Source organism: Chaetomium tenue (genome assembly GCF_020726465.1).
Source record: "Chaetomium tenue strain MPI-SDFR-AT-0079 chromosome Unknown F5144scaffold_8, whole genome shotgun sequence".
Classification (NCBI taxonomy): Eukaryota; Fungi; Ascomycota; class Sordariomycetes; order Sordariales; family Chaetomiaceae; genus Chaetomium; species Chaetomium tenue.
Window position 1 is genome coordinate 662,428 of NW_027117336.1, and position 17,037 is coordinate 679,464.

A 17,037-nucleotide genomic window follows, 5' to 3' on the forward strand; every position below is an offset into this window, starting at 1 on the left:
CCCCTCCAGAAGAGCCTCGACATCCCTACCTTTCTGACCACCCACCTCGGAACCCGGCGGCGTGGCGCAAACGCACGGTCCCGCACCCGCAGACAGGAGCCCCGCGTGCGGGTACCCGAAGAGCACCCAGGCCTCGGTGCGCCGGCGCTGGTCGGCCGCGCGGTCCTCGGCCGACCGGCCCCACCAGTCCCACGCCACCAGGCCGCCGATTGTCGTGCCCGGGCGGCGGGGGTGGTAGGGGTGGTGGTGGTGGTGGTGGGGTGGCGCCGAGGGGTCGCCCGGTGGCACGCGAAGACGGAGCGGCAGGCGGAGGACGGTCGGGCGCACGCGAGGACGGACGTGCAGGGGCGGCGGGGGGCGCGAGAGATGGTGGCGGTGGGGGGGCCGCGGGAGGGGGGTGCTGGTGGCCACGGCGGGCGTGGTCGTGGGGTGCGCGGCGGGTGGCGCAGTGCGGGCCGGGCGCGGTGATGGTGGCGCCGGCGGAGGGGGGGTTGCCGTGGTCGGCAAGGGAGGGGAGCGGAAAACCCCGGCGAGGAAGTTGATCAGCCACAGCATTTTAAAGATGCTGACGGGGGGAGAAAAAGGTGGGTCGTATATGTCTGGTGGCGAGACAGACAATTGACAATGTTGGGGGAAAAGGGGAATGGACGATGGGCCGAATTTGGACACCAAGATAAACACCGACCTCGCGCGCACATACCTCCTCGGTGACTCATAAAATGAGGTCGCCACCGACGCGTGACCCGTGCAGTTCGATATGCTTCTGCTGTTGTCCGTGTATGTAACGGCTAGGAACCTATGCCTGGCAGGCATCGTTCTGCTCAGTGCCTAGTTTCTGCTCAGCGCCTAGTTTCTGCTCAGCACATAGTGGCTTGCCACACCTCTGATGTATAGAGGTGGAGGGCTGGAGGTTATTGTACCTTTCAGTGAGATTCTGAGCTCCGTTTTCGCGTCGTGATATCCCTGGACGCTGGCGGCCGGTAAGATGGTGAATTGCTTTCAAAGTGCCTAGGAGCATTGTGAGGACCGACTGCCTCTGGACCCGGGAGTAAAGCGACAAACCATGTCTTGATGTGTTCAACAGTACATGACGGATTGCCTTTTAATATACCTCAGGAACAGTGAGATGAATTGTCTGAAGGTGTACTGTACATACATAGGGGGATCCCTATCCTTCTTGTCGTTCAAAATTATGGACGTTGGCGGCCGGTCACGAAATGGCCTTCACCATACACCTACTCGGCGAAGAGAAGCGCAGGGCCGGCTCTTACTGACAAATTGATTGCCTGTGCCATAGAATAGAACCGCCCCCACCCCCTTTCCTCAATCACCCGCCTTAGAGAAACTCAGAAAGCCCCATATACCAAGCTTCCCAGTCCTACTGCACCCCCTAACTGGTGTTATAGGCAATCAATCGTTAGCAAGCTGACCCGGCAGCCCACGTGGACTCGATCCGTTCCCTCCGTTCCCAACGCCCATCCGTACGCTCACTGATAATATGTCTAAGGGTAAAATAGTGGCGTTACGCCGGTCAGTCGGCCAGGGGTACGACCACGGGGTGTGTGGCCGTGGCCGAATGTGCCCCAGAAAAACAGGACAATTGCCTCTCAATGTGTCGAGTACTTACATGCCGAATCGCCTCCCCATATGTCCAATGATAATCACCTCTCCATATGCCGGAGAGCCTGGATTACTAGGACGAGTTGCCTTTTAATGTACCTGGGAGGGACATGTATAATTTCCTCCTCCAAATGTGCCCAAGAGTAAGACGACGACGAACTTCCTCCTGGCGTACTCAAGAGTCACATGGTGACGAACTTATTGTCCCTCAATGTGGCAAGAAGCAAGGGAGGTAACATGTCTAATTGCCTTAGATGTGCCGAGTAAATAGCATAGTATAATAACATGACGATGCCTTGCCTCTCGGTATGTCCAAGCGTAAATGAGGGACCACCTGCCAATGTGCCCGAGAGCACTAAGACGAAAACCCCTGAGGGGTATTATACACTGGGGGATTCCTATCCCCGTCAAACACCCTCCCGCTGCCATCATACGGCGTCAGATACGTCGGGGGGCCCGACCAGGCCGCCTCGATCGCGGGCAAGATGCCCAGGCCGCCGGCGCCGACCAGCTTAGTGTTGGGCACAGGGATGGGCAAGCGCACCGCGGGGTCGTCGTGCAGAATGCCCGGGTAGGAAGCCGAGTTGTTGACGGTGGGCAGGTTCTCCGGGTCCTTGTTCGCCGTGTAGCCGACCTTGTCGGCGACGAGCTTGAAGACGTTGGCGCCGACGTCGTACCGGCCCAGGTGGTGCAGACCCCAATTTGCTTGCAGGGTGGACAGCATGCTGTAGTGGGTGTAGAAGGTGTCGTCCTGGGTGCCCTTGAGGGCGGGCGGGATGGCGTTGCCCAGGAGCAGGGTGACGATGTGGTTGGGCTCGGTGTACGTCTCTGACTCGTCGTAGGTGAGCGAGATCAACGTCCGCTCGTTGAAAGCTTTGTCGGCGAGCAGCGGCTGGAGGAACTTGTGCGACCATTTGGTAGCGAAATCGAGCGTCGTGTTGTGGCCGTCGTTCATCATGTTGGGCGTCATGAAGACGAACTGCGGCACCTGCTTGGCGGCAAATGCCCGTTGGAAGTCGTCGAAGGATTCGAGCCGTAGTAGCCGCTCCCCCTCGTTGGTGACGCTGTCGTAGGTCACAAATGGGCTGCGCGAGGGTTAGTAATGTGGACTTGGGGTGCATGGCGTTTTAACTCCGGGATCAAAGGTGAAAGGCTCACTTGTGCTTCCTGACATAGTCCCATCCGTCAGTGCCAGTCGACCCGTCGCTAGCATTGCCCATGTAGCCAGGTCCCGGCACATCCTCAAAGTAGCCACTCCATGTCACGTTCTTGTCCTCGAGCAGGTCGACCACGGTTGCAACATTCTCGGGCAGGCGCACCCAGTCGTCGTGATTGTTGCCGAAGTAGTCGCCGGCGATGGCAGCGAGGTAATTGGGTTGGCTAGGGTGGGTATGGGCGTAGTATCTGGTCAACAGAATGCCCTGGCGCTTGAGATCGGCGATGCTGCTGTCGACAACGACCTTGGCGTAGTCCTAACATGTGCGATTGTGTGGTCAGCGTGGTGAATGCAAATAAGCCAGTGTTGGTTGGTGGACGACGCACCTGGTTTTCGAGCCAAATGGTGATGAAGCGGTCAAACACCTTGCCCCGAGTCAATTCTGCCGAGACGGACCCAATCCCAACACAAGCCACCACGAGGAGGCTGGAAATAAAGCGCTGCATCTTTTCTTTCGATTCATCACATCTCGAGGGGTTGATGCGAGGTGTTGGGATGGCGTCGCTGGGATGCCAAGCCTCGAGCAAGGAACATTGCTGTCCGTTGTCTTTCTTTGTCTGGTGCCTGTCCTGTGCCACAAGCAACGCCCTGCCAAGCTTCTGTTACTAGCTCCTGTTTGCGATGTGGTGAGGATTAAAAATAGAAATGGGAATTGGGATGAACCGAGCTGGAGTTGTTCTATTTTTCTGGTCGATGTTGGAAGAGGTTGGTACTCAGCTTCTGACTCTTTTCTCACATTGTCCCTGGGGAGTCAAGGTACCTAGTTGTTAGTTGATCGAGCCCACAGATCAAACTTCCTCTTTCTACCCCAGGGGCTCGTTCAGGGTTAGGGTGGACTTAACCACATGGACAAGTGTGTGTAGACGCTCGATTGTCGTACGGAAATGAGCTAAAGGACCTCGGTTTGATTTCCTTTCTACTCATTTTGTATCATTTAAGGCCTTTTGCCTTTTAATCGTTTTATCTTTTTCTTTTCTTCCATCTTATGTCTTTTGGCGTTCGTCTCCATTTGGAGATGGTCCGTGCAGGAATGGTGTGGAGCTTAAGGTTGTTAGCTGTGAAGCTCTGTTTTGGTTATCACCAGAAACGAAAACGTCAGATTGATTTGAAGCGGAAAGGAGAGAGGAGGTCTAGGTAGGTTTTGTGATTCCCGCGCCCCAAAATTCATGCTTCCCATACCCCGAGGGATGATACCTCCTCCCCCTTAAGTCTTCCTAGCTTCTGTATACACTGAAAGCAGGTCGTCGCCGCAACACATCCAATGTATGTACTTCTCAACAATCATGGAATTCGATGCCCAAATAATAGAACTGAAGAGTGCGATTATATAGTTTCGAAAATAGTTTTGTTCATTCCGTTTCATTTAGCGAACGACAATTGAAAAGGGAAACGTTCTTCCCGCCAATTCCTCCCCTCTCGGCGATGTCGGATTTAATTCCCCACTGAAGGATGCTCCAAACAATTCACTCGGCGGTTGCTCGGCGCTCCGACACAAGTCATGACACAGAAAAACCTGCCAAAACAGAACTTGGGGCCAGAGACTCGCAATCCTTGGTTTTGAGGCAATCCGAGAATCGGCGATTTGATGGTTTTTTCTGTTTAATTTGTCATCGCTGTGTGACGTTCGATGGTAAGCAGCTAGCTATTGTTGCTAGATGAGTCAAGGGAGCGAATTGTCGATGGCGCCGAGTGGTGGATGCATTTGGCTCGACTTTTATTATCAGATCGATTGATAAACGCTCGGCTCCCGACTCGACCGTCGCTGGAACCGTTGGAACCGCTGGAACCGCTAGGAGCCACTTGAACCGAGACTCGTCTCTCACAGAGAAACCCGTCTCCTTGCCACCCACTTCTCGGTGGTGGCGTGCTTCTTAGTCCGACCCCCGGCCCGATAGCTCCGCTGGGACAATGTCGGAGCCGAGCGAGCGCAGTGAGAGCCCTGCGGGCACCGAGTCGCACTTGGATACCCTCGACGGCCTCCATGACGATCAGGACGGACGACCGCCCCCGCGCAAGCGCCAGCGCGTGAGGTTGTCGTGTCTCGAGTGCCGCCGCCGGAAGCTGTCGTGTGACCGCGAGTTTCCCTGCTCCCGCTGCCTGCAGTCCGGCACCCCGGAACGTTGCGAGTACGAGACCCGGCCCGGCTTGGCACCGCCGAACAAGCTCGGCCTTCCGCCGACCGCTCTGGCGGGTCTCGATGCCCGCCTGTCGCTGCCGAGCACCGGTGGGGAATCCCCCTACTTCCGCAAGGATGGCCGCGAATCGGACCGCATCCGTCGCCTGGAGCTCGAAGTGGCCCAGCTCAAGAACCTGCTGGTGAAGCAGGTCTCCCTCGACGGGAGCACCGTCCAGGACCGCTCCCCCCTGCTGGACCATCCCAAGTCGGACGTCGAGCCCGAGCCCGAGGTCGAGGTGCCGCCCTTCCTGCAGACCCAAGAGACGGTTGCCGACAGGGAGGAACTCCGCTTTTTCCGGGGCAAGGAGTTCAAGACTCGCTACTTTGGCCCACATAGTGCATTCTTAGCCTTCCAAGAAGTATGCTACCCGTGTTATATCCTCCCTATGTAGCAGTCGGCTAACCGTGTATAGCTCACGGGACTATGTCCCTTTATGAAAGAGACCTCGGAGGAGTGGCTGCGGCCGCTGCACATCCACCGGACCAAGGACCGCCGCAAGGGCGCCGAGGAGAGGGAGCGCAAGTTCCGCGAGCCAGACCTCTCCCTGGAGTCGTTGCTCCCACCCAAGGAGGAAACAGATAGTCTGGTAAACATCTACCTAGACCAATTCGAGCAGGTCCACCGCATTGTCCACATCCCCGCCTTCCGTAGAGACTATGCGAAGTTCTGGCTGCCGTCCGAGACCCGCAATGCCGCCTTTACCGCCCTCGTCCTGGCCATCATGGGCATCTCGAGCTGTCTCGCGGCCCAGATGCCGCACAAGTTCGAGAAGATGGTGTCGCACTCGCACGCGAACGCCATCCGGTGGGTCGAGGCCGTCGACGAGTGGCAGGAGCAGCAGAGCCAGAAGCACCGCCGCCTGATCCACTACCAGATCGCCTGCCTCATCTACCTGGCCAAGCGGGTCAACACCATGAAGAAGAAGCGCTTCTGGAGGAACGCGGGCTCCATGACCCAGGACGCCGTCTCGGTCGGCCTCCACCGCGAGCCCAGCCACATGTGCGACAAGATCTCGCCCTTCAACCAGGAGATGAGGCGGCGCATCTGGGCCACCATCCAGAGCTACGACCTCCAGGCGTCCTTCGACCACGGCCTGCCCTCCATCCTCTGCTCCCTCCACTACGACGTCAACCCGCCGCGCAACATCGACGACGACGAGTTCGACGAAGACACCAAGGAACTCCCCCCATCCCACCCCCCCACGGACTACACCTTCTCCTCCTACCAACACATCAGCCGCCACAGCCTGCCCCTCCGCCTGGAGCTCAGCCGCGTGCTCACCGGCCCACCCGAGGAGCTCGACTACGACCGCGTGATCCGCTACACCAACGAAATCAACCAAGAAATCGACTCGCTCCCCTCCTGGGACGTCGGCGACGCGGGCGCCTCCTCCTCCTCGCAAGACCCCGTCCTCAAAAAGCCCCTCCTCGCCTACACGCTCCTGCACATCCAACTCCGCCAATACATCATCCCCCTCCACCAACCCTTCCTACGCCTCCGCAAAGCCAACTCCAAATACCAATACTCCGAAATCATCTACTACAACGCCGCGCGCGACATGGTGCTCCTCAACGACCGCCTGGCCCAGCAGGGGATCCGCACGCTCAACTTCCTGCGCGAGGACAGCCTGACCCTCGCCATCAACCTCAGCAGCGTGACTATGCTGCAGCCCCGCGGCAGCACCAACATGATCATGATCAACTCCCAGCACACCCTGCAGCTGCTCGAGCGCTGCCTGGCCATGAAGGAGGACCGCATCCTGCGCTGTGGCAACAACGAGCCCTGGGGGTACAGCATCATGTGTGCCGCGTTTGGGCTGTTGGAGGCGCATCTGGGCACGAAGACGCCCGAGGCGGCGAAGGCGGCCAGCGCGGAGAGGTTTGTCCATTTGCATTGGAAGTTGTTGGCGGGGCAGGATCCCCCCCCGCCGTCGTTGCCGCCGCCGGTGTTGCCGTTGCCGCTGGCGGCGCCGGGGGGGAGTCAGCAGAGTGTGGGGGGTGGAGGTGGGGCGGGGCCGCCGAGTAGTAGTGGTGGTGGTGCGGGTGGGTGTTGTGGTAGTGGTGGTGGACAGGCTGGTGGGGCGGCGAGTGAGCAGGGCCGGGCGGTGGTGGGCACGCCGTTCACGGGGATGAGTGGTGTTGGGGCGTATGCGGCCGGGCCGGGGCCGGGGCCGTCGCCGGCGGATGTGTTTGTGAGGTCTAAGGTTTGTGTTTCTACCGCTGGGGCTGGGGTTGTGTGGTTGGAGTGGATGCTAACGCCGGTGATGCAGTCTGTCACGCCCTTTGCGCCGTCCTCGTCCCAGCAGGGTGCTGGCCAACAGATCGAGGTCCCTGGCACGCCGTGGTGGCTGCCAAATGCGGCGGACCCGTCCACCATCCCGCAGGTTGGTCTCTACAGCGGTGACTCAGAGGCGGCGGCTCGAGCTGATCTTGTTCCCCAGATGCCGCCCCTGCACTCGGAATTTAACCTCGAGACCCTGGGCTTCAACCTCAACGAGCTCTGGGGCAGCGGCACGTTCGACTGGGACGCCATGATGCCGTGATGGGTTGGTTGGTAATGAGTGAGCCGCACGGGGCGGTGTTTTGGTTGGGGCTGGTTTGTGGTTGGTATTGGCGATGGCGCTATGAGCGAGGTTTAAAAGTTGTATAGTGTATTCCGTATACCCCCATCCTCACTCGATTTGGTTACTTGTAGTTACGGTCAGGAATAATACGAATATCTTTGTGTTACGGTCCATTGGGGGGTGGACCATGGTTGGGACTGCTTCCGCCCTGCCAGATCCCTGTCTATATCGGCGGTTCTCGTCGGGATAGAGGGTTATTGCAACCATCCCACTCTTACTACCTAACCATCCATTCGCCCATCGGAGTGCACAACGTATTGGCATATTGAGAAGTGTCATACCATGTGATGATCTTCTGTCCCCACTGTGTGACCTGGGTGCCCTTGCCGTCTTGGCAACCAAGTCAAAACCAACCTCGGTTCATTTATCCATCTCGCATCATTTCATCGCCATAACATCACTTTCTTCCTCCCTTCCTCTCACTCTATCCCGATTCAGAACAGAGCACCACACATACCCTTCAACGCACCACACCCACAGAAAAACAGTCCCACATCCGAATCTCACAACCTCACAAACAAACCAACCACAACCAACCACAATGGCCACCCCCAACCCCCCCAACGACCAAACCATCCCCCCCGCCCAAAAAGCCCGCACCATCGCCCACATGAACACCGACCACCGCACCGACCTGCGCCACATCCTCCAGCACTACGGCGCCGTGCCCCCCATCCCACCCTCCTACTACAGCACCACCACGGATGGGAAAGACGATGAAGCCGCCCAAAAGAATCCGCTCATGACCGACATCGACCTGCACTCCCTCACCCTCCAGCTGCCTGGGCGCGACGGGCTGCATCGTGTGGTGTTTGAGCCGCCGTTGGGGGGGTGGGGGGAGCGGAGGGGGCGGTTGGTGGAGATGACGAGGGTGGCGAGGGAGGCGTTGGGGGTTGTTGTTTCTGGGGAGGAGGGGGGTCATGGGGAGGGGAAGGGGGATGTGAATGGGGTGGTGGTGGATGAGTATATGGCTCCGAGGGTGCCGTATGACTTGGCTATTTTTGTGGCGGTGCTGGGGTATTATCTGTGCTATGCGCTTGTGTGGAGGGGGTGGTTTGCGGAGGGGAGCGTGGCGGCGCGGGTGGTGGAGGGGGTGCGGTTTCCTGGCGGGGTGGGCGGGTTTACGTGGCTGGTAGAGGCTATCTTTGTGCCGGTGGTGGCGCTGCATGTGTTTGAGACGTGGTTGTTGGAAAGGACGAAGCTGCAGAAGTTTGGGGTGAGGAGGGGGAGTGCGGTGTGGTGGATGTGGGTGGTGAGTGTGTTTATTGAGGGGGCTATGGCGTTTAAAACGGTTTGATCTGGTGGTGGAGAAGGCGAGGGCTCATGGGGAGAAGGGGCGGTAGGGGGTTGTTGAGCTGGTGCTTTGAGAGATGTTGTAAAGCCCCTTTCCTTACTTTGATGTTAATATTCACATAGTGGTTCGTACTGCAAAAAACATGCCGTGAGGCAAAAGACATCGATGCCCAATAACAGGATTGAACTGTTGACCTTCGCATACCATATACAGGTGGAACCGGTATTAGTACGACGCTCTAACCAGCTGAGCTAATCGGGCTTTGAATGACTAATTTAGCGAGTTTATGACATGTGAAGGAAATGGGGTACAAGCATCAGCCTTCGACCTTCACCTTTCACGCCGCCCAGGATTGGCCGAGGTATCTGGGAATGATCTTATGTGACCAGCGGCACTTGGGGGTAGTTGTGAAGTTAGACGCTGTATCAGACGAAATAACCAATGTTGGAAGTGGGATTTTTTCCAGCAGTTGCTCGATTTTGCGGGGCAGGATCCATCTTCTTCTGTGTAATATCTGAGTCCCCGGGATCCTTTCATTCCGTGACCTCACGACGATATGATGGCACGACCTCCAAAGCCAAAGCAAAAACAAAATCCGATTCAAGCTGCCGTCGATTCGTGGCTAGAATCACTCTCTCCTTCACTCCTCCAATCCACTACAGAACCCCACAATGACCACACCGGCATCAGTAACATTAAAGATGTGCTCTTATCCAACGCCCCCAAGCGCTGGGTTGTTTACGAGCCCATGGTGTTGTTACCGAGCGGCAGTTTCATCACCCAGCCATGGCCAACCCTCCTGTCCTCGTTGAGCCCTTCACAAAAAGAACCCCTCTGGACCGCCATCCTCCGCCACATATCACCCGCCAACAAACCGCCATTAACCCACCTAGCAATCAACGAGGGCATCCCACTACACCTTGGCTCCGGTTCATCACCCACCGACGGGGACAACCCTAACGGACAACAAGAGGAACCCCAGAAAAAGGACGGCGACGACGAAGAGAACGTCCTCCGCTCCCCCACGCATCTGCACCCCCTCCACGGCGACTTCGGTCCACCCCCCTCATCCACACCCACCAGGCCCTCCCAAGCCGACTTCGACGCCGCCCTCTGGGTAACCACCAAACAGAACGGCCTGGTGCAGGTCTGGGCGCCGGCCCACACCATGTTCAGCCGTGGCAACGTCAAGGAGAAGGCGCGGCTGCTGTCCTTTCACGACGATGATGCCCGCACACCAAATCCCAACCCAGCTCCGAACCCAACCACCCCCCAAGCAACGCCAACCCCATCCCCCAACCCACCCCTCACCTCAACACCCCTCACCTCCCAACCACCACCACCAACAACCACAAAAACAAACCGTACCAACCCCCCCACCCTCCACAACAAACACAACCACGCCCTCGACCTCTACGCCGGCATCGGCTACTTCGCCTTCCCGCTCGCCCGCCTCGGCCTACGAGTACTCTGCTGGGAGCTTAATGCGTGGAGTGTCGAAGGCCTGCGGCGCGGGGCGGCGGCGAACGGGTTTTCGGTGCGTGTTATCTCGTCTGAATCTTCTGGATTTGGGGGCGGGGTTGAGGGTGGGGATGGGAGTGGGAATGGGGGTGAGAATGGGGGTGGTGGTGGTGGTGATGGTGGTGATGGTGGTGATGGGAATGGTCTTGCGGTGGGGGGATTTGGTGAGGTGGATATGGCCGAAGCTATGAGCGGTGGGGAGCAGATTGTGGTGTTTCTGGAGGATAACCGGCATGCGGCTGGGCGGGTGCGCGGGTACAGGGAGGGAGGTGGGGTGTTGGAGGTGGTGCATGTGAATTGCGGGTTTCTGCCCACCAGCGAGCCTGTCTGGAGGGATGCGTGGGGCATGGTGGTGGGCGGGGAGGGGTGGCTGCATCTTCATGAGAATGTTGGGGTGGCAGATATTGAAGCGCGGAGGGGGGAGGTCCAGGGGATGTTTGATCGGTGGGCAGCGGAGGAGGAACAGCAGGAAAAAGGGAAGATGGCCGTGGTGGAACACGTCGAGCTGGTCAAGACGTACGCGCCGGGGGTGTGGCACTGTGTGTTTGATGTGTTTATTACTACTAGGTCTGGTGTCGGGGAATAGATTTCGTCGACACCGTGGCTGGACATGCCGGCCGGGATCATTACCATTACGTTTAAGTCGGTCGTGTTTATGTTTGTTTTTTTCCATTACGCCGCCGCCGCGGACAGCCCTCCTTAATTCCCCCGCCGGAACTTGGACGGGATGTTGGACTCGATGATGCTCTGTTTGCTCATTTTCTCCAACCGCTCCTGCTCAGCCTCCATCTGCTCGTGCTTCTTAAAGTGCTCGATGTCTTCGGGGTGCGTGAGGTCTTCAAGCTTCGTATTCTCGTCGTGGTATCTTTGGGCCAGTCAGCGTCGCCCAGTCATCCAGGGCTGCAGTATCAAATAAACTCACTTCTCCCAATGGTGAATCTCGTACTCGTACTCGTCGTCGCCGTGGTGGCCGGGCCCCGTGCCCATATCCGGCAGCGTCTTGCCGTCGGTCTCGATGAAGCGCACAAACTCGTCGCGGCTGATCCGGCCGTCGCGGTTGGCGTCGATCAGCCCCAAGATCTCCTGCACGATCTGCACCCGGCGCTCCTCCGGCACGTCCTTGTTCGACTCGTCCATCAGCCCGTACGTCCGCAGGATCTCCTCGCCCTCCCAGCTGCCGTCGGCGTCGAAGTCGTGGAGCGCGAAGAAAGACGCTGCGTCGAACCCGTCCGCGTGGTGCTCCTCTGCCGGGGGGAAGCCGGGTGTCAGTAAGGGGATCGTGTTCGTCAGCTGGGCGGAGAGCCATAATTATAGCATACCGGCCATGTGTTTTTGCATCCAGCTTGCGTTCTCGTCAACGGCCGGCTTGTGCGACCCGCTGCCACCGTGATCCCCGTGCGCAAGCGCGTGTCCTGCTAGCGCGGCGAGGACGGCACCCGAGAAACGCATTTTTTGGGGGGTTGACGTTGGAGGGTAGGTGGTGTTTAGGTCGGTGTTGGTGTCGGTGTTGGTGTCGGTGTCGGTGTCGGTTTCAAGTGGTAGCTTATCGGGCGGGTATGGACGTTATCGGATTCAATCGCGTGCTCTGAGCTTTTTTGCCAAGTCGGTCACTCGCTCTCTGGCCAAAAAAGTCGAACTCCCCTCTCTTTTCTTTTTCTTTTATTAATTACTTCTCTCTTTTTTTTCTTCTACTTCTTTCTCGTTTCCCAATTCATTTTTACTCCTTCCTCTTTACTTGGGTTCTTTAACTTCTTTGTCTTTTCTCGACTCGCTTGGCTTATTTCTCTATTTTCTTGATTTCTTGCTCCATTTCGAGTTCGGCTTTTTTTGGCTAGAGGTCGCTGCAGTTCGTGACGGAGCTTGTTGATTGTCCGATGCCAAGTCCCCGACGACGTAATTCTGCAGTGGGCATCGTCGGCAGCTTGGACCTCTTGGGCCCTGTTCCAGGCCCTGACCAGGGACCTCCACCCCCCTGGGCAATCGGGTTCAGGCGCACCATCCGATGACAACCTTTGGCCCGGGCGTGCGGGAAGTTCTTGAGATCGGACCATCGGAGAATTGTATTTTGATGATACTCTCAATCGAGTTCGGACTGAGATGTTCAATAAATACACATAAAATACACAATGTTTTATGGATTTTTTGATGATTTTCTAGTCTCTCGTCTGCCACCAATAACAGGACTAGGGCATTGGAACCTGGGCACTCCCAGCCCAGGCTGGCAATGCAATGCGGCTGTGGCGGGGCACCGCGCAGAAATTCAACAGCTCCCACACCTTCCAGCGCAGGCCATCCCGTGTTTGCCCCCGCTGCTCCCCGCTGTCTCGGTTGCCGCCGTCGAGATCATCAGCGCTTATGACATGGTCGTACAACCCCTCCAATCAGAGGCTGCGAGTGACAATTGTAGTGGACGCTAATGGCATGTGGGAGGCCCGTTCGGTAGCTCTTTGTCCCCCAAATCGGCATCTCTCTCGGTGTCGGCAGGGAGGGAGGTTGCTGAGAGAGGGCGAAGAGTGGATTTTGTAGCTAGTTATGTTGGCTTTTTTGGCTTTTTGTTGGAAGAACTCGCCTTATCATGAGAACTGCCGCTTGTCCTCACCCTCTCTCACTCTCCCTCGACTTCTCTCGACTTCTCTTGACTTCCCTGAACCACCCAAGGTTACCACCAAGGTTTCCCTCCCTCTCTTCCTCTCGCATCTCACTGTGTAAACACCACCCACAACCAGCCTTCCATAAAACCACCACCCAATTACCCAATATTGGTTCCCTCAGACCAAGCGCGCGCCAGAGTTCTTCCAGAACAAAAAGAATTCCGGAACCAAGCAGACCACGCAGACTAAGCACGGGAAGAGACGCCCGTCCCAAGCGAACTCCCTGATCCACCGTTACATCCGCGTCTGTGTACGCGGCTTGCCCATTGAGCCGGAGTGCTCGATGCGGTACGAAGTACGGCAGCTCTCGCTGAGTGTTTCTGTGCCAGGCGATTGGCCCGGCCATGCATCAGCGCCGCCGCCCAGCCGCTTTTGCAAGAAGGATATGACGGCGTCGTGCCCACAGGAAGCGTCATGAACGGCGGTTACGGAGTACCCGAGGCACGGTCGAGGCAAAGCAGAGCAGGCCACTTTATACATGGCATGACCCCGGAGCCTCCCTCGGTTGACCGAGGAGCCTGGCCCTTCTTTCGACTCGTTCCCTCCCACGTCTCACCTCTCACTCACTCTCACGTCCCACTACCAACTCACTCACTGGGCACATGTCCAGCACTCGCAACCGTCCAACAACCCTCACATCTTCAAACCAACTCGGCTCCCTCGGCTAAAGAGGCAGTGCTGCGGCGCACTTACACGCTCCATCCGCGTCTATGCACATGCACCCAACCTGATAGAGTGGGTGGCGGCGAGCGAGTCCAAGCCATGCGGTAGTAGTGCAAGGCATGCCGTTCGCAAATCCCGTCGGCAGGTCATGAAAGCATCATGGACCCGAGCCCACCGCTTGCCTATTTCCCTCGCCTCTTTCATCTTGCTCTCCTTCTCTCCCCCGTACGCCCTTCTCTCTCCAGATGTCCTACCGAGTCTGGCAACTCCCCCCGCCCTCGCACCACGTGTCGAGATACACGAAGGGACACAACCACCACCATAAGGGCGAGATACCGTTGGACAGATGTTTCGGTGCGCCCTTCTCTCTCTCTGGACGCCCTACCGAGTATGGCAACTCTCCCGTGCTCGCACCACGTGTCGAGATACACGACGAGACACAACCACAACCACAACCACGAGGGCGCGAGATACCGTTGGACAGATGTTTCAGTGCGCATCTCCCGCTCGGGGAACACAACAGCACACTGCTCATGCCCACTCGCAACTCCGTTAAAGAAGCGACCTTCTCTCCCCTCACGCGACCTTGAACCAGGTTGTCTCGACCTAGCTCATACTCGGATGGGCATCCTTTGACAGTGGGCGACTTTAAACAGTCGTCACCTTTCAACAGTGGACAAGCTTCAACATGGGCAGGCAACATTCAACGGCGGGCAACCTTCATCAGCAAAACAGTCTTCCTCAGTGCACAACCTCCAGTGGACAACCCTCCCCAACACCACACGCAGCCCAGCTGTCACCAACCTCACCATCATCACCATATCCACAGAGCACGGCACTCACTCCCCACCCAAAATTTAGTAACAATATTCATTAACAAAACTACCCATGCGTCAATGATACCCGCTATGGGTGGGGGGGTATGCGAGAGAGAAGACTACAAATACAGCCAGAAGAACCTACAACAAAAACCCCATCCATCCATCCCATCCATCCCATCCATCCCTCCATCCATCCAAAAAAGAAGGGGTAAAAAAAAGGAAGCAGAAAAAAAAAAGCAGATTGCCGCGCCCCCGCCCTTAGCCCAGAGACAAGAAAAAAAGAAGAGACCGACTAGCAAAGCCAGCAAAGCCATCTCAACCCAACATCAAACAAAACAGACACCACATGACATGGCATGGCGACCCAGAAACGAAGGAACCCAAAATCAAAACAGGGGGGAATCGTCGCCGAGCATCTCTCCCGGCCAAAAACACGGCAGAGCAGCAGCAGAACAGCAGGACAGACAGGATAGACAGGAACCCGGCCGGCGGCCGACCGACCGAAACACCACCCCAAACCGAACCGAACCGAACCAACCGAGCCCACCAAACCGATCCAAACCGGACCTATTCCATCCCACCCACCCCACCCCGACCGACCGACCGACCCGACCGAACGAACCTGCCAGACTCCACCACCGTGATGTGACGTCGCCCGATCAACAACCGCCTCGATGATCCCGCCGCCGTCATCGTCGTCCTCATCGTCAGAGCCAGCCAGATCGGCGGCCCACCCTCTCCCGTGTCGTTCCGTTCCCTTCCTTCCGTCCGCTTTAAACCACTTTTTCAACCCCTTTTTTTCTTATGCGTATTCATCTCTCTTTATTTTTGTTTCCTTTCCCTTCCTCTCCCCGTTTTAGGTTTCCCCCAGCCCCATCACCCACCGGCCCGTGCCTCACAGGGTATCTATATATGCTCCCTTCCTCACATGGTATCGATCCTAGCACTGGGCATCTGCATGGTGGGGTCGTTCTCGAACTCGAGCTTGGGCGCGTCCCACGGGTTGAACCCGCCGACGACCGACCCAAAGACGGGCATGGAGCCGATGCTGGCCACCTCGGAGACGGGCACGGGCATGGGCACCGCCACGGGGGACTGATATTGCGCGCTGTCGTGCCACTGCTGCTGCTGCTGTTCTTGTTGATGGCGCAGCTGCTGCTCTTGTTGATGGCGCAGTTGTTGTTCTTGCTGCTGTCGCAACTGTTGTTCTTGCTGCTGCCGCAACTGTTGCTCCTGTTGCTGTCGGAGTTGCTGTTCTTGCAGCTGTTGCTGTTGGTGCAACTGTTGTTGTTGCTGCAGCTGACCGCGCGGGATCTGCGCATAGAAGCTCTGCGTCGTCGGCGGCGTCCTCCCCCCTACTACGGTATAAGCGCCCGGGCTCTCGAGGGTGTTCATGGTCGCTACCCCCGGATTGTTATGGTCCGGGATGAAGAAGCCGACCGGTATCCTCGGCGTTTGCTGGGTCATGTGCATGCCGGCGTGTTGTTGTGGTGGGGGGAGGTCGTGGGCGCCGTCGAGGGGTGGTGGTTGGGTCATGGCGGGAACGCCATGGTAGTTAGCCATGGCGGTGGGTGATAAGCTATGCGGCGGATACTGCTGGTGCAAGCTATAGTTGGTCATGTGCGGGCCGAAGTCGGCATATGAAGGTGCTCGTTGGAGTTGGCCGGGATGGCCTGGGTGGCTCGGGTGACCCGACAGCGTGTGAGGGTCAGTTGCCCACGGCATCCCGCCGGTCTGGCTATCGGGTGTTGGCGGTGGGCTGCCGTCCTCGGAAGCTGAGTCTTCTAGTCCGCTGGGCGGTGGGCCGTGGTTATTGTGGGTTCGCTTCCAATGTTTTACCATGGTCGTTTTTCTACAAAAGCTGCTCCGGGTCGCGCTTCGGTTAGCGCCAAGCTCGACTTCTCAAGGAGCAGCAAGACTCACCTCTTTGTACACCCCTTATGGTTACATGTGTATGGCCGTTTACCCGTATGTATCCTTCGGTGTCTCGCCAGACTTGAAGACTGCTCTGAAGTCAGTACAGCGGGGAGGCGACGGAGCGAGGGTACGGCATACATCTGAAAACCGCTTCCCGCATCCCACATGGCTGCAGGCGTGAGGCTTTTCCCCGGTGTGTGTCCGGGTGTGTACAGTCAGGGCGCTTCGTTGGATGAAGGCCTTGCCACATCCATCAAAGTAGCACCTGTACGGCCGATCGTTTGTGTGTATGCGATAATGCCTCTGGAGATCGGATTTGCGGTTAAACCCCTAGCGAGAATAGGTCAGCTACCCGGCGGAGTCATGGAGCGCAGAGAGTGATCGGCCAAAGGCGCGAGTACGCACCTTACCACAGGCTTTCCAGTCGCACCTGAAGGCGCGAGCTGTCGGTTCATTATCCACGAGCTCTAGGACTTCCATTTCTAGCGAGTCTGAAGGTTCTGATTTCATCGTTAGACAACCGGTCACTTGGAG

At 57.5% G+C, this 17,037-nt stretch overlaps 7 protein-coding genes and 1 non-coding gene across 8 annotated transcripts; 3 read left to right on the plus strand and 5 right to left on the minus strand.

Annotated features, from left to right (window-relative positions):
• Positions 1-1,844: 1,844 nt before the first annotated feature.
• F5144DRAFT_403988 (phosphoesterase family-domain-containing protein) lies at positions 1,845-3,381 on the minus strand. Its single transcript, XM_066784869.1, has 3 exons — positions 3,163-3,381; positions 2,779-3,092; positions 1,845-2,705 (listed from the first exon to the last, which is right to left on the minus strand). The coding sequence occupies exons 1-3, from the start codon at positions 3,280-3,282 to the stop codon at positions 1,976-1,978; spliced, it is 1,164 nt and encodes a 387-aa protein (XP_066638382.1). The 5' UTR covers positions 3,283-3,381; the 3' UTR covers positions 1,845-1,975.
• Positions 3,382-4,744: 1,363 nt separating this feature from the next.
• On the plus strand, positions 4,745-7,555 carry F5144DRAFT_499935 (uncharacterized protein; the record flags this gene model as incomplete). Its single annotated transcript, XM_066786352.1, has 3 exons — positions 4,745-5,371; positions 5,426-7,216; positions 7,283-7,555. The coding sequence occupies 3 exons, from the start codon at positions 4,745-4,747 to the stop codon at positions 7,553-7,555; spliced, it is 2,691 nt and encodes an 896-aa protein (XP_066638383.1).
• A 622-nt stretch (positions 7,556-8,177) lies between these two features.
• Positions 8,178-10,990, plus strand: F5144DRAFT_616378 (uncharacterized protein; the record flags this gene model as incomplete). The annotated part of the gene is made up of 5 exons (XM_066791836.1): positions 8,178-8,888; positions 9,144-9,158; positions 9,230-9,291; positions 9,621-10,540; positions 10,657-10,990. 5 exons carry the CDS (start codon positions 8,178-8,180, stop codon positions 10,677-10,679), a joined length of 1,731 nt encoding a protein of 576 aa, XP_066638384.1. The 3' UTR covers positions 10,680-10,990.
• On the minus strand, positions 9,097-9,191 carry F5144DRAFT_t182. The gene has a single exon. It is a non-coding gene; the product is annotated as a tRNA-Ile (tRNA).
• On the minus strand, positions 10,991-12,048 carry F5144DRAFT_587655 (uncharacterized protein). Its single transcript, XM_066789856.1, has 2 exons — positions 11,374-12,048; positions 10,991-11,316 (listed from the first exon to the last, which is right to left on the minus strand). The coding sequence occupies exons 1-2, from the start codon at positions 11,586-11,588 to the stop codon at positions 11,151-11,153; spliced, it is 381 nt and encodes a 126-aa protein (XP_066638385.1). The 5' UTR covers positions 11,589-12,048; the 3' UTR covers positions 10,991-11,150.
• Positions 12,049-14,376: 2,328 nt separating this feature from the next.
• F5144DRAFT_404245 (uncharacterized protein) lies at positions 14,377-15,387 on the plus strand. The gene has a single exon (XM_066784872.1). It carries the CDS (start codon positions 14,662-14,664, stop codon positions 15,262-15,264), a length of 603 nt encoding a protein of 200 aa, XP_066638386.1. The 5' UTR covers positions 14,377-14,661; the 3' UTR covers positions 15,265-15,387.
• A 123-nt stretch (positions 15,388-15,510) lies between these two features.
• F5144DRAFT_607340 (uncharacterized protein) lies at positions 15,511-16,428 on the minus strand (the record flags this gene model as incomplete). The annotated part of the gene is made up of 1 exon (XM_066791549.1): positions 15,511-16,428. The coding sequence occupies one exon, from the start codon at positions 16,426-16,428 to the stop codon at positions 15,511-15,513; it is 918 nt and encodes a 305-aa protein (XP_066638387.1).
• A 77-nt stretch (positions 16,429-16,505) lies between these two features.
• On the minus strand, positions 16,506-16,983 carry F5144DRAFT_596753 (uncharacterized protein; the record flags this gene model as incomplete). The annotated part of the gene is made up of 3 exons (XM_066790829.1): positions 16,506-16,589; positions 16,642-16,833; positions 16,909-16,983. The coding sequence occupies 3 exons, from the start codon at positions 16,981-16,983 to the stop codon at positions 16,506-16,508; spliced, it is 351 nt and encodes a 116-aa protein (XP_066638388.1).
• Positions 16,984-17,037: the final 54 nt, after the last annotated feature.

What these genes read in the sequence shown, in the direction of transcription:
- F5144DRAFT_404245 (XM_066784872.1), top strand. Translation starts at nt 14,662, where the DNA reads ATGATACCCGCTATGGGTGGGGGGGTATGCGAGAGAGAAGACTACAAA.
- F5144DRAFT_587655 (XM_066789856.1), bottom strand. Translation starts at nt 11,588, where the DNA reads ATGGACGAGTCGAACAAGGACGTGCCGGAGGAGCGCCGGGTGCAGATC. An exon ending in GAGATTCACCATTGGGAGAA is followed by an intron (nt 11,317 to 11,373) that starts GTGAGTTTATTT and finishes ACTGGCCCAAAG; the next exon opens with ATACCACGACGAGAATACGA.
- F5144DRAFT_403988 (XM_066784869.1), bottom strand. Translation starts at nt 3,282, where the DNA reads ATGCAGCGCTTTATTTCCAGCCTCCTCGTGGTGGCTTGTGTTGGGATT. An exon ending in CCATTTGGCTCGAAAACCAG is followed by an intron (nt 3,093 to 3,162) that starts GTGCGTCGTCCA and finishes CGCACATGTTAG; the next exon opens with GACTACGCCAAGGTCGTTGT. An exon ending in GACTATGTCAGGAAGCACAA is followed by an intron (nt 2,706 to 2,778) that starts GTGAGCCTTTCA and finishes ACCCTCGCGCAG; the next exon opens with CCCATTTGTGACCTACGACA.